The sequence below is a fragment of the Vombatus ursinus genome, unplaced genomic scaffold (assembly GCF_900497805.2).
Source record: "Vombatus ursinus unplaced genomic scaffold, bare-nosed wombat genome assembly UNPS02014802.1, whole genome shotgun sequence".
NCBI lineage: Eukaryota > Metazoa > Chordata > Mammalia > Diprotodontia > Vombatidae > Vombatus > Vombatus ursinus.
The window spans coordinates 5,461,949-5,474,724 of NW_020954580.1; the positions used below are offsets into that span (position 1 = coordinate 5,461,949).

Sequence of the window (12,776 nt, forward strand, 5' to 3'; positions counted from 1 at the left end):
ATATAGAGATAGAAATGGAGATAGAAACAGACATAGAGATATGGATAGAGTTAGCAATATACAGATACAGATATGTGGAAGATATATGGTTATAGATAATTATAGATACAGAGATAGAATTAGATAGCTATATAGAGATAAACGTAGATAAACATATATGTAGATACATAGAAAATATAGAACAGAAAATATAAAGCAATATGCATATATGTATATATATACATATTTATGTGTATATATGTATTTGTATGTGTATTTCTTTTCTGCAAAATAAATCGACTAGCTGATTTGGAAGATTTCATCTACCTCTGGGGTTCTTAAGCTGAGATCTGTGGAATAAAAAAAATTTAAATAACTTTCAATATAGTTTCCTATAATGGTTTGTAATATTATGTACTTAATCTCGTGCATTTAAAAATATTATTTTGAGAAGGAGTCCATAGGCTTTACCAGACTGCCAAGGGGATCCATTGACACAAAAATGTTAAAAATTCCGTGCTTTAAATTCTATGATACTAGATATCTTGAATCCTTCTAGCATCCTAGTGGTGTGTTCTTGTTTCCATTTTTCCAGATGAGGAAATTTCGACCCAGAAATGATAAAGTGACTTGTCCAGGGTTACAGTGGCTAGTAAGTGGCAGAAGAACAAGAATTCAGATCATTACACTCTTAGACTAGTAGTTTTTCCACTGTGCCATCTTCAATGGTAAAGAGAGGAAGGGTCTCAAGTTAAGAGGTTTTGACTTTGACCATATCAGGTTAGACGATGGGCAGAATGCAAAGTCCTGAATTGGAAGACCCAGTGTAACCAATCATCTCCATTCCCTTGATTCTTTCCTTGACATTATTTTCTTGCCCCCATCTTGATCCCCTCTGGCATTTCTTGGAGCTCTGACAGAGGAATATAACTTAGAATGACCTCAGGAATACCAGGCAGAGGTGATCAGCTGTTAACTATAGAAATCCCTGGGGTTCAGGGAAATGAATGAGTTAAGACTGGACAGTACAGACACTTTGAGTGGGTGGAGAGGAAAAAGGTCAGAGTGGGTTTGAATCAAGGGTCAGGCCTTCTTGGTTTGTATTTGTTTCATCCTTTCTGAATATTTCCCCCTCATCCTAAGATAGTTCCCTTCAATAGACTCACCATATTGCCAACCCCAAGCACCTATTACATCCCCATAGAATAGCCTCCCTTCCTCTTTCCCAGCCCATTGTCTCTGGAAAAGCACTTGTATTCTGTTCAGGAATTAGCCTGAAAAATAATCTCTTTATTCCTCTATATTCCTATTCCAGGTCTCAGAAGACCCTTGGAGAGACTCAAACAAAATATAATATAAGTACATTGTATAAAGTGTTTAATACTAGCAAGGCAAGTAAATTTGATCGGCGGAAAGACGGGACTGCTGAATAAAGATAGATTCTAAGAAACTAGAATTCTTTAGCCTGGACAGAACATGACTGAGAGTGGATAGACATCTAAAATCTTAAAGGGTAAGTTAGACTTGTTTCTAAATGTTAGAGCATTAGAACTGGAGGGGGCACCCCTCAAAGCTTGAAAGAAGTAATTTGGGGGCAAACAAAAGAGAGTATACGGTGGTTAATAAATTTATAGAACTCTTTACCCTAAATGGGGGACAAGCTAAAAAACAAGTTATTCCAAAAGAGTTTAAGTATATTGATGAATAAGAGTTGCATATGTTACTAAAAGGAATTAGGAATATTTGAAGTATAACTTTAAACTTTTGAGGTCGATAGCAGGGAACCCCACAAATCATCTCTTCATATCACTATCAGAGACAGAATTCTGAGCTGAACTGATCGGAGGGATGACTGTATATGGCAATTTATTCATGTAGAGTAAAAAGCTACCCCTGAATTCTCTTGTCCCCTGCTCAAAGGAAATAGGAATTTGAGGTCATAGAATTTTAGAAAATCTGAAACTTGATGAACTTAGTGTTTCCCAAACTGTATTCCACAGAGTCCTGGCATTTGATCTGGCTAGGGGTTCTGTGAGAAAACATTAATGCTAATAGTATTTTCTTCTCTAAATATTAAACATTAAAATATGTATGTATCAAAACACTTATTTTGTCCAGGAATTTTTTCAGAACAAAAATAGCTACCTCTCCTTCATTGTACAATTTTCTCAGACCCCAGCCCTTCATCCTGGTAGATTTCTGTATCCCTAGATAGCCCAGACCACCACTTATGTGTTCTCTCAGCACATTTAAGACCAAAAGCATTCTGTGACCAAATTAGTTTGGGGAAGACTGCTTTAGAAATGTATTAATTAGAGAAATATAAAGTATTGATTGATTTCACAGCATTTGTCCTAGGCCCTTTGGAAGGCCACACACACACACACACACACACACACACACACACACACAGAGAGAAAACATGGACCCAGTGCTAGCTCTTCTAATACTGGATCTTAGGGGACAATACAGGAAACAACCAGCAAACATAAACCAAGGATAATTCACATGTTATAATAAAACCCAAGTACTAAATTAATGAAAAAGAACACAAAACAGAGAAGTAACCAGTGTGAGACAAGGCCAAAGACCCTCACTCACCCCTGAACCTTGCTTGTGTTTCACTCTCTCATCCCTTGGTTTGACCTTCCCCGTAGAAACAAAGCAGTTGCAGTGATCTCAAAGTTTCTTATCAACTTTAAAATTCTATGATTCGAAGATTCTATGACATGGTGATGCCATTGTCTAGTCTCCTTTCAGTCTTTCATTTATGGGCCAGGTTTTTCTTAGTTCCTTTCTGCTTCCTCATGGTAGCTAAGTCGTTATCACGTTTTTGTCTCCCCATTGGTTCTCCTCCAAGTTTGCCATGTCCTTCCCCAGCCATGAATCTCAGTGCCATCATACCAAAAGGGACCAGAATACCTCACCTACCATGAGTTATTTTTTCAGGTACCCAATGCTCACCCAGGTGAAGAGCTGGGCCTTGAGCCCCAACTCTTTGCAGAAACCCAGCGACAGCTTTGATTGTACCATTAACTCCAGCCCAACCTTCAGTGTCACCAGCAGGGCCAGTGGAACCGGAAGCTCTTTGAGTACTTATCCTTGGACCAACACTAGCTCCAGTGCCCAGGTGAGGGAGGGCCAACCTCAGCAGGCTAAGTGAAGGAGCCAGACTCTTCAAGGGCTCTGCTGCTGCTCACCTCTTCTGTGGGCTAGCTCAGTGCTATGTGTGCTGTTGTGAATGGATCGTCTACAGTGGGAGTGCAGCTCAGGGTTCACACCCATGTTGTGTATTGGTGACTGTATAGCAGGTTAGATGCCACTGTTAGAACTGTAAATAGGAGAATTTTCTTCTGGGGCAAGCTGAAGAGAGAGTAACGTTGTATGGGGAAAGGGGGCAGTCGAACCCTTCTCTCCTAATCCCAGTTGGGACAAGAGCTGGACTGGTTCTTCCTATGTTGTAACTGTTCCTGTGGTTGGCCCAGGGGCACTTGGGCAGTATGGTGCCTCCCAAATCCAACAGAGGTCCACAATGTGAGGAGCCAATGTCATCCACAGGACTTTCTCCATGTTAGCACCCCACCCCCATTTACTCCAATACTACTAGTTATGGCTCTGGTCATTGTGTCTGAGACCTATACTGAGTTACTCTCTTCTCAATTGACTCCTTTGTGCACATCGACAAGCTGGGTACAAAATATTATAGTGATCATTAATGTTCATGTCTGTAAATATGAATATTATAGTATATTATAATCCACTCCCAATGTGGTAGTATATAACGTGATAGGGACTGTACCTGTGATTTTACTGGTATAGGGATCTCCTGGATGAGGAAGTGCCCTCCACCAGTGCAGGTATCTTTTCTGCAGTTTATAATCTTAAGAAGTTGCTAGGGAATTGAGCACCGAAGTGACTTGTCCAGGGCTGCACAGCTAGCAAGATTTGAACTCAGCTCTTCCTGGCTTGAGGACCTAGCTCTCTATCCACTACACCAGGCTGTCTCTACTAATGTTATGTAATATTGTCATCCTCATAGGAACAATGTAGCCAATGTTAAAAATAGAAATGGCAGTGATGGGGAGGCTGCAGGCCAGGTTTTCCTCTGTTCTTTAGGATGCTCACTCTACTTTGGAGATACTCACTTAGAGGCTCTGTGGAGTTCTCCATAGACCTCATAGCGGATATTGAGAAACCCGATAAGTTGCTTGTTACAGATGAAAAAACTGAGGCATAGTCTTTTTTTATTTTTTGGTTAGGCAAGGGGCTTGAATGACTTACCCAGAGTCACACAGCTAGTAGGGTCTGGTGGCTTCTTCATAGTGCAGCTGAGGTCAGATTTGAACTCAGGCCCTCCTGAATCCAGGGCTGATGCTCTATCCACTGTGCCACCTAGCTGCCCCTGAGACATAGTCTTATATCAGATAGCAAAGCCTAGGGCAGTGCTAAGAATGGAAAGCAGACACCCTGGGTTTCTAAACCTAGTCTCTCACTTTCAGGAAGATAGGTCCTAAATGGTCACCCAAGAGAGTAGAAGTCTGATCTTGTGCTGCTTTAATGGGTAGATGAGAAAGGGAAGAGTTAAGGAAAGCTCAGGGCCCTGACTGGGGCTAGAGTGATACCTAGGGTCAACTATTTCAGAAGAAACTTCTGGGAAACCATTCCCCAGGAATGGCAGAGAATTAAGGGAAAGGGAGAAAAAGAGGAAAATTTAAGAGGGGTAGAGCAAGGAGAAGGGCACTGAGTGAGTCAAGTGGTTTTACCTGAAATGAACAGGCTTCATGGGAAGAGCCCGGATTTGTTTGCAGGAGATGATAGCTTGGAGAGAGACACATTGATTAAGTAAAAATGGCGATAGCCTGGAAAGGAACCCAGTGAGGAGAGTGGAGATGTTGAATTGTTGTTGATCCTAGTTGGGTGTTGGGGGAGAGCAGATCCTTATACTTTTCCTTCTTGTGTCCTTCCACTGAGGCAGACAGACCAAGGTGTAGGAACCCTACGATGCGTACGGAAGAAGCAGAGCAAAGTGAAGAAGGGGGTCTTCTGGGGCATCCAGGTGGCTGAGTCACTGGTTTGGAAGAACTGGGAATTGGGCAAAGAAATCACCAAGAACCTGACTTTGAAAAATGTTAACATGAAAACCCAGAAGCTGAAATACAGGTATACAAGGGAGATGCCCCCCTCCCAAGTCCTTTCCCTAAAAGCCTGTTCATCTAGCCCCCAGCCCCTTCTGAGACCTCTATGTCACATGTCCCCTCTTGGAGGTTATCCTTAGGTCTTTTCCTGTTACAGTCATTTTCTGTTTTACTTTCCACCAAAGGAGGCTTTCCTGAAATTAAGAATTCTTGGATACTATGCCCAAAGGCATCTTGATCATCCTTACAACTTCAGTATCTCCCTGGACACCATTCCATTTTCAGTCACTAAGTCTGCTAATAAAGAGCTCTGTCCTCCTAAGATGGCAGTATTGAGGCAAAGCCAAAGAATTACATAAAGTATGTGAAGGAGACCTTATAGCCCAGAAGGGGGATGCTAACATGCTATGTTTGGGGTAGCAAGATGGTGCAGTGGATAGAACACCAGCCCCATAGTCAGGAGGATGTGAGTTCAAATGTGGCCTCAGACAGTTACTAGCTGTGTGACCCTGGGCAAGTCATTTAACCCTAATTGCCTTCACACACAAAAAGTGCTATATTTATATGCCCTCCCGTAGGGAACTATTAGCCATGACCCCTTTTCATCACCTGACCCTCCTCAGGTCCCTCTAGTCCTGCAGGTTCTCAGCCCTTCAAACTTTGCTGGCTCATTGAGTTTTGCTTCTGAAGTTTGTCTTCCCTGGCTCCATCCCACAGGCTTCCCAGCACTAAGTTCTTCTTCACAGTGTACCCACAGCCCATCTTCTTGAGCCCCGGAATGTCCTTTACTCTCCCTGTAATCTTCAGGCCCTTGGAAGAGGTATGGCTTAGTCCATCGGGCACGTGGGAGGTTGACTGGACAGAAAAGTGATACCATTCCTTAACTCCTCTTAAGTCAGAATCCTCTACTTGAGAAGTCCTGGAAATCAGGTTCTCAGCTTTGAATCTGCTGGGACCTGGGGAGCGAGTGGGTCAAGTTTCCTTCAGGGTACATGGAATAAAGGCAATAAGGTATTTGGGGAATTGTAATACTCCAATAGCATTCTGGCTATCCGAATCTCCTGGATCCTACAGAGGGACCCAAAATTCCTCCTCCTTTACTCACAGGAGGGCTCAGATATTATTCTAAGCCATGGATCATTCTAATTCTACTTTCTGGGCAGTAACTACACCTTCTTCTCCCCAAATCGGCTACAATCTGTCTGTTCTTGTGCTACCCGTTTCTGGTGCCCTGGTTACCTTGACCAAGCAGTGGGGCAAGGATATCACCCGAGAGTTCCTGCCCTGAGACTGCAGAGTGAAAACCATGACTCTGCCCTCCTTTCTCTTTCTCTGTACTTCCTCCCTGCCCCACTCATCCGCTTCATGCCCTTTCTTAACACAGAAGGAGTATGTGGATCGGCTATGTTTTGTAATGGCAGAAGGCGAGTTTTCAGTGGAGCTCAAAGCTATCCTGCCTAGACATCAGTTGTGGTGCCCCCCATTACTGCAGTTGCCTCTGTGTGCTGTGTCTGATACCACTGAGGCCTGGTTCAATCTATGCAATGTGGGGTGAGTTCATTGTTATGATACCTGCCTATCCACTCCTAGGCTTACCATACTTGCCTCTCCAAGCTCTGTTGGCCAGGGACAGGCCAAGTATGGCAAAGACCATTTGATGGGGAAAACTTTTCAAGATTCCAGGAAATCCCCTCTCCTAGGAAACTGAAAAACACCAAAGTTGGAGGAATTCTGGGAGTGCCCCTTTTGGTTGGGAGGTGGCTTTCTGGAGAATTCTGTGAAAAAAAGGAGTCCTCCACCACACCACATAACAAGCCCAGGGGAAGGAGAGCTAGGATTGGGACAACAGGAAAAGTGGGGAGCAAGAATGAGCTCTCATAGGTCTGACATTTCCCCCCAGGGACCTGCCCACCTTCTTCACATGGGATTTCCCTAATCCATTTCATGGGCTCCCCTCCACGGGGTTGTTGGAGCCAGGCTCAGTTTGCCAGATCAAGGTTGTCTTCCAGCCTCTTGTAGCCCTCATCTATGATGTTCAGGCCATCTGTTGGTATGGAGACGCTGGTGACCAGAAAAGTACTATCCACCTCCAAGCTATTGGTAAGACCTCCGCCTTTTTTTGTCTCTCCCATTGCCTAGGCCAGTAGGAATGGAACTCACAGACACTTGGAATCTTAGCACTGGAAGGGACATCTAGTCCAACACTCTCATTTTATAGATGAGGAACCTGAAGTCTAGATAGGGAGTGACTTTCCCAAGGTCACTCTGCCAGTAAATGGAAGAACCAGAACTTGACCCTGGGCCTCCTTCCATTCTAGCATGCTGTTGCTAATGGAGATGCAACATGCCTCATTGGACCCAAATCTGAAATCACTGCTTTCATTCCGATTCCTGACATCCTCCTCCTTCGTGCCCAGCCACCCCCAGCCCCATTCACAAAACATCACATTTCTTCACTTTCTTCTTCTCTCCCACTCTTCGTTTTCTCTAAATCTGCCTTTCCAAGACTCCTTGACAGTCGCACAGGCAGATTTACAGCCTTGAAATATTTGTCCTGCAGGTTTCTCATGTAGCTGGCATGGTGAATGTTTAGGCTTTCCCTGGGGTACAGCTCAGGTTGCTTACTTGTGTGTACTTCCAAAGTTCTGACACTATCTTCCTTTCCTTTCTTCCCCAGCTAAATGCCCCCAGATAATAGTATATGTAAACAGAGAAGGGGCTGAGGAGATTGACCCGGAATCCTCCCAGAAGGTGGTGAACTTTGGTCCTGCCCCAGTGGGCTACACTATGAAGAAGTGCATCCAGCTGTTTAACCCATCTGTGGTATAGTCCAGGGATTGGGGAACGAGAGTCTATATTAACCAACCCCTCTTGCCCCACCCCCAGGGGACCCTGATCAGAAAGAGACCAGACTTTTCATGCAAACCTTTGGCCCTCCCTCAATACTCCTTCCCTCTAATATGATTATTTAGGTAGTATTCTCTGAAACTCTTGAAGAGATCTATAGACGCCAGTTATTATAATAATAACTATTATTCCTTACCTTCTTTTCCCCATCTGCCCAAACCCTAGAGTGTCTTGTTTTTTAGCTCCAACTCCACTTGGCCCTGAAATGTATCACAGATTATCCTTCTCATCTCATAGAATGTTGAGGTGAATGCCTGGCAATTGTAGATGGGATGGAACAACCTTTGGAGCTCCTGAGTGCTGGCCCTCTCACCCCTAGGCTGATAATGACCCACTTTTCAACCCTGGCCTCTCTAGGTGAATGCCCCATTCAGGATAGAGATTAACCAGAACCTGTGCGAGGATGACAGAGTGTTCTCCTGCCCGATCATTAGGGGGGTGGTGTCCCCTGGGGAACAGATGTGGCTGCCTCTGTTATTCCGTCCCCACACCGTGGGCCTCCAGAGCATTGACTACATTACAATTCTACCACCTGGGAGCACCTTGGAAGTCGCCCTTAAAATAACTGGTTTATGCGCAGGTACTGTGTTCCCCATGTCCTCATCCCCTGCTTCCCCCTTCTCCTGACGGGATTTGGAGGATATTCCTTGAACAGAAAAACATGATTCAAGTTCATCTTTCCAGCTCCACTCATGAGTGCCTTTCTCAGTAATTTCCAAGTGGATGCTTGATACCCCCTGGTGGCCCAATATAAGAATCACATCTCCTATTCAGTTGCTGTTGGATTTGGGTTGAGGGTTAACCCTGGAAAGTTCCCAACTCTTGGAAGGGGGCGTTGCAGGGAGTCTCGTATACACAACACTCTAATGTTGTGATAGTAGAGGTCCTTTCAGAGAACACAAAACTAAGCAAGCTTTCTGGAAACTGTTTGGCCATCCTTTTTTCTTCTAGTGGGACCATTCACTACCCTCTGGCCAGGCTGACACAGAGCTTTTCTATTCTTAGAACAGAAAACAGGGAAGAAGACTTCATACCCTCTTTTGGTTAGCTGCTGTTCTGTCTTATGCCCTTGACATTCCATAGGCTCTTTCTAATGTCTTACCTTCATCTCTCCACCTGTTGTCATTAAAACCCATTTCCTTCTGTATCATTGCAGGCTTGGGGTCCAGAAATTCCTCTCTTATAAAGGGGGACCCCCAGTGGAAGGTTTTCTCTTAAGCCCTCTTATTTCCCTCCACTTTCTCTGAGTCAATAGCTTGAGGCCATGTCCACTGAGAGAAGTGAAGTCAAGGGTGGGTGGTAGTGAGATTCCCCAAAGCAGCAGACACTGAGCATGGTGATCCTCCTGCTTTTCTTATCTATGCAGGCCCAGCTGTGTCCTTGAAGCATTACTGCATTGATTTCAACTGGATCAAGTTAGGTGAATATGCCACAAAATCTCTGATGATCCAAAATGATGCTGATTGCCCGGCTTACTTCATGTTTGAGCTTGATAACCAAGAGAGTGTCTTCTCCCTGGAGCCTCAAAGTGGGTTCCTGCATGGTAGGGAGCAGAAACTGCTGACCCTCACCTTCAGGCCCACCCACCCTATCATCTGCTACCGAAGGGTGACGTGTCTCATCCACCACCAGGTGGGATGTGGGAAATAAGTTGGACCTGAAGGTTAGGGAAGGGGGGGGGGGATTGAGTAGCAAACAGGAGATTCAGAGACAGATGAGAGACCATCTGATGAGCAGAGCTCCCCAGGGAAGTAGGATCCTTTTTTCCAGCTTTGCCCTTGGTTTCTCTGGGATCTACTGAATGACCTGCTTCCCTTTCCTCAGGCCTATATGGACAATAACACTTACTGCCTCCATCTTTGTATGTCAAGGATGAATGAGAAGCAGTGTGAGCCCACTGGAACCACGCCCCTGAATTTCTCTGCTGGCTTTGATGGTTGGGTGCCTGCCTGTCCTGCCATCATTGTCTCTTCCCACTGCTCCTTCCCCAGCAGGACACAGCGTGCCCAGAGGACCTCAGTTCCAATTCCACACCTTTACTCACTATCTGTAGGACTTTGGGCACATTGCTTCCCCTCCCTAGACCTCAGGTTCCTCATCTGTGAAATGAGAAGGTTAATGACCAGAGACCCAACTATAAATAGATGACTCTATGATTCTATGACATGTAAGGCAAAGGGCTCTTCATTTAAATTTCTTCCCCCAAAGTTGGCCCTTGGGTACAGAAGATTAGGGGCAGTTGCCCTGGGCCTTGTGATTTAGGGCAGTGTGCCCTGCTTGGGAGACTAGGTCTCTGAGCCATGACTTTGGAAGGAGGTTATAGTTTACAAAAAAGGAGCAGAGTATCTCCTAAGTACCAGTCAGTTAGGTGGGATGTCCCTTCATCTTTCCGCAAACACCCTTGCCCTGGATGTTCATATTAACTTGATTTTACTGTCATAAAATGATGAGAGTGGGGTGGCTGAGCCTAGAAGGCTTTGGCCTGGGCACCACAGTTCACTATGGCTCTCTTGTTCTCCAGGCTAGATAGCTGCCCCTGGAATGTCCTTTAAAAATCATAGGCAAAAGTGTCCTGAAAGGACATAAAGAAGCCCAGGGTGGGAAACAATTCTACCACCTGTTCTTATACTATGCCTTTATTCACACTCTCAATCCCATCTCTTGTCCCTGCCCTTAGGCACTGTTCCCCCTTCCCCATGGCCTCTAGGTTACTGTGCTGTTCTCTATCCCTACCTTCTGCTCCTAGACCTTCCAACCTCCATACCCACCATGACCCCCCCTCCCACTCCTCATTGCCACATTTGGGGCATTGCAGGAACCACTGTTCTTGGATATCATTGGAACCTGCCACTCTGATAGTGCCAAGCCAGCCATCCTGAGACCTCGGCACCTTAAGTGGTATCGTACCCACATGGCACGGGGGCTGATCCTATTTTCACCAGACATATTGGGCACCATGCTGAGGGAGAAAAAACTCAATCGGGATGAAGACGGAGCGCTCATGCTGTGCAGTGAGGTACTAATAGAATCCTCCATATCACATCGCCAACACAGACTTCCACTCCCATGCTGACACCACAGCCCTGTTCCTGGTGCCTCACAGTCCAGCTAGAGGGTCTATCTTTTATGGCAGATTATATCTCTAATCCATCTTACATGCACTGACTTTCTCCTATTATCATTAGAAATCAAAGCATCATTCCCAGGCTAGCTCTCGAGAATTTCCTACTCGAAGGAGGAGGCCATGAGGAGTTGGGGGTAGAAGCAGCCAAAAAGGAGGGGAGGTGTCAAAACCAGGGCTAATTAACATACTTCCACTGGCTGAAATATTTGGTAGGAAATAGATCTCAGTGGGGCTGGGCCCTTCCCTGTAAGTTTTTTTTTAATTAATTTATTTTGATTTACCAACAATCACTTCCATAAGCTTTTGGGTTTTAAATTTTTCTCCCTCCCTCCCTCTCCACCTCCGTGAGCAATCTGATATAGGCTATATATATACATTCCTATTAAACATATTTTCACATTAGTGATGTTGTAAGTAAGAATTACAACCAATAAGAGGAATCACCAGAAAGAGGAAACAAACACAACAGAAGAAAAAAAAATAACAAATAGTGTGCTTCAATCTGCATTCAAACTCCATAGTTCTTTCTTTGGATGTGGATAGCATTTTTCATCATGAGGTCTTGGAAATGTCTTAGATCCTTGTATTGCTGAGAAGGGTTAAGTCTATCAATATCTGTCATTGTACAGTGTGGCTGTTACTGTGTACAATGTTCTCCTGGTTCTGTTCACTTCACTCAGCATCAGACAATACAAGTCTTTCCAGGTTTTTCTGAAGTCTGCCTGCTCATCATTTCTTATAGCACAATAGTATTCCATTACATTCATATACCACAATTTGTTTAGCCATTCCCCAGTTGATGGGCATCCTCTCAATTTCCAATTCTTTGCTAACACAAAAAGAGCTGCTATAAATATTTTTGTACATGTGGTTCCTTTTCCCATTTGTATGATCTCTTTGGGATACAACCCTAGAAGTACTATTGCTGGGTCAAAGGGTATGCATATTTTTATCTTCCCTATAAGTTTTAAAGATGGCCTGGGCCCTCCTCTCTTTGTTTACACAGGACCCTGAGGATCCACCCCCAGCAAAATATCCATCAATTCCACCCCTGAGTGAATATTTCCTCGATGGGACCAGTGACACAGCCATCTTCCCTCCAACAGTCAGCATAGAGCCCCTTGAAGTGAACTTCGACAGATGCTCTAGTTCTGAGGAACCCGACCCCTTCCCGCTCTGCCTGACCAATCATACCAGAGGCAAGATTACAGTTGTCTGGACTTATCAAGCCAACAGTCCCTTCCAGGTGGTGCCTGAGGTTGTTGACATCCCCCCACTCAAGAACACAGCCGCCCGCCTGCACTTCCAGCCTCAGTACCCCAACAAAATCTATGCCGCTGAACTCGAGGCCTTTGCCTACTATACGGTGCGTTTACACAATGCACCATGTGCATATATGTGTGTGTGTGTGCACCAAGTGTGAGTATGAATATGCACACAGGAACGTGTGTGTGGGTGTGTGTGTGTGAGAGAGACAGATAGAGAGACAGAGACAGATTCAGACAGAGAGAGATACAAGGACAGAGACAGAGACAGAGACAGACCCTGGGGGTCCTTTTTTATACCCCAGGATGGGTGTGAAGAGTCAGAAGGGTAGCTACCATGACCCACTTCTCTTTAAAGGTCATGGA

The 12,776-nt window shown here is 44.8% G+C and overlaps 1 protein-coding gene across 1 annotated transcript in view; it reads left to right on the forward strand.

The window, feature by feature from the left end:
- The first annotated feature begins 1,302 nt into the window (after positions 1–1,302).
- Positions 1,303–12,776, forward strand: part of CFAP65 (cilia and flagella associated protein 65) — a 49,604-nt gene continuing 38,130 nt past the window's right edge. The window contains exons 1-11 of the mRNA XM_027873469.1: positions 1,303–1,492; positions 2,929–3,109; positions 4,955–5,139; positions 5,832–5,934; positions 6,499–6,665; positions 7,015–7,214; positions 7,792–7,937; positions 8,379–8,601; positions 9,388–9,653; positions 10,837–11,037; positions 12,152–12,511. Of these exons, the coding sequence (XP_027729270.1) occupies positions 2,936–3,109; positions 4,955–5,139; positions 5,832–5,934; positions 6,499–6,665; positions 7,015–7,214; positions 7,792–7,937; positions 8,379–8,601; positions 9,388–9,653; positions 10,837–11,037; positions 12,152–12,511 (2,025 nt within the window). The 5' untranslated portion in view covers positions 1,303–1,492; positions 2,929–2,935. The remainder of the gene's footprint in view (positions 1,493–2,928; positions 3,110–4,954; positions 5,140–5,831; positions 5,935–6,498; positions 6,666–7,014; positions 7,215–7,791; positions 7,938–8,378; positions 8,602–9,387; positions 9,654–10,836; positions 11,038–12,151; positions 12,512–12,776) is intronic.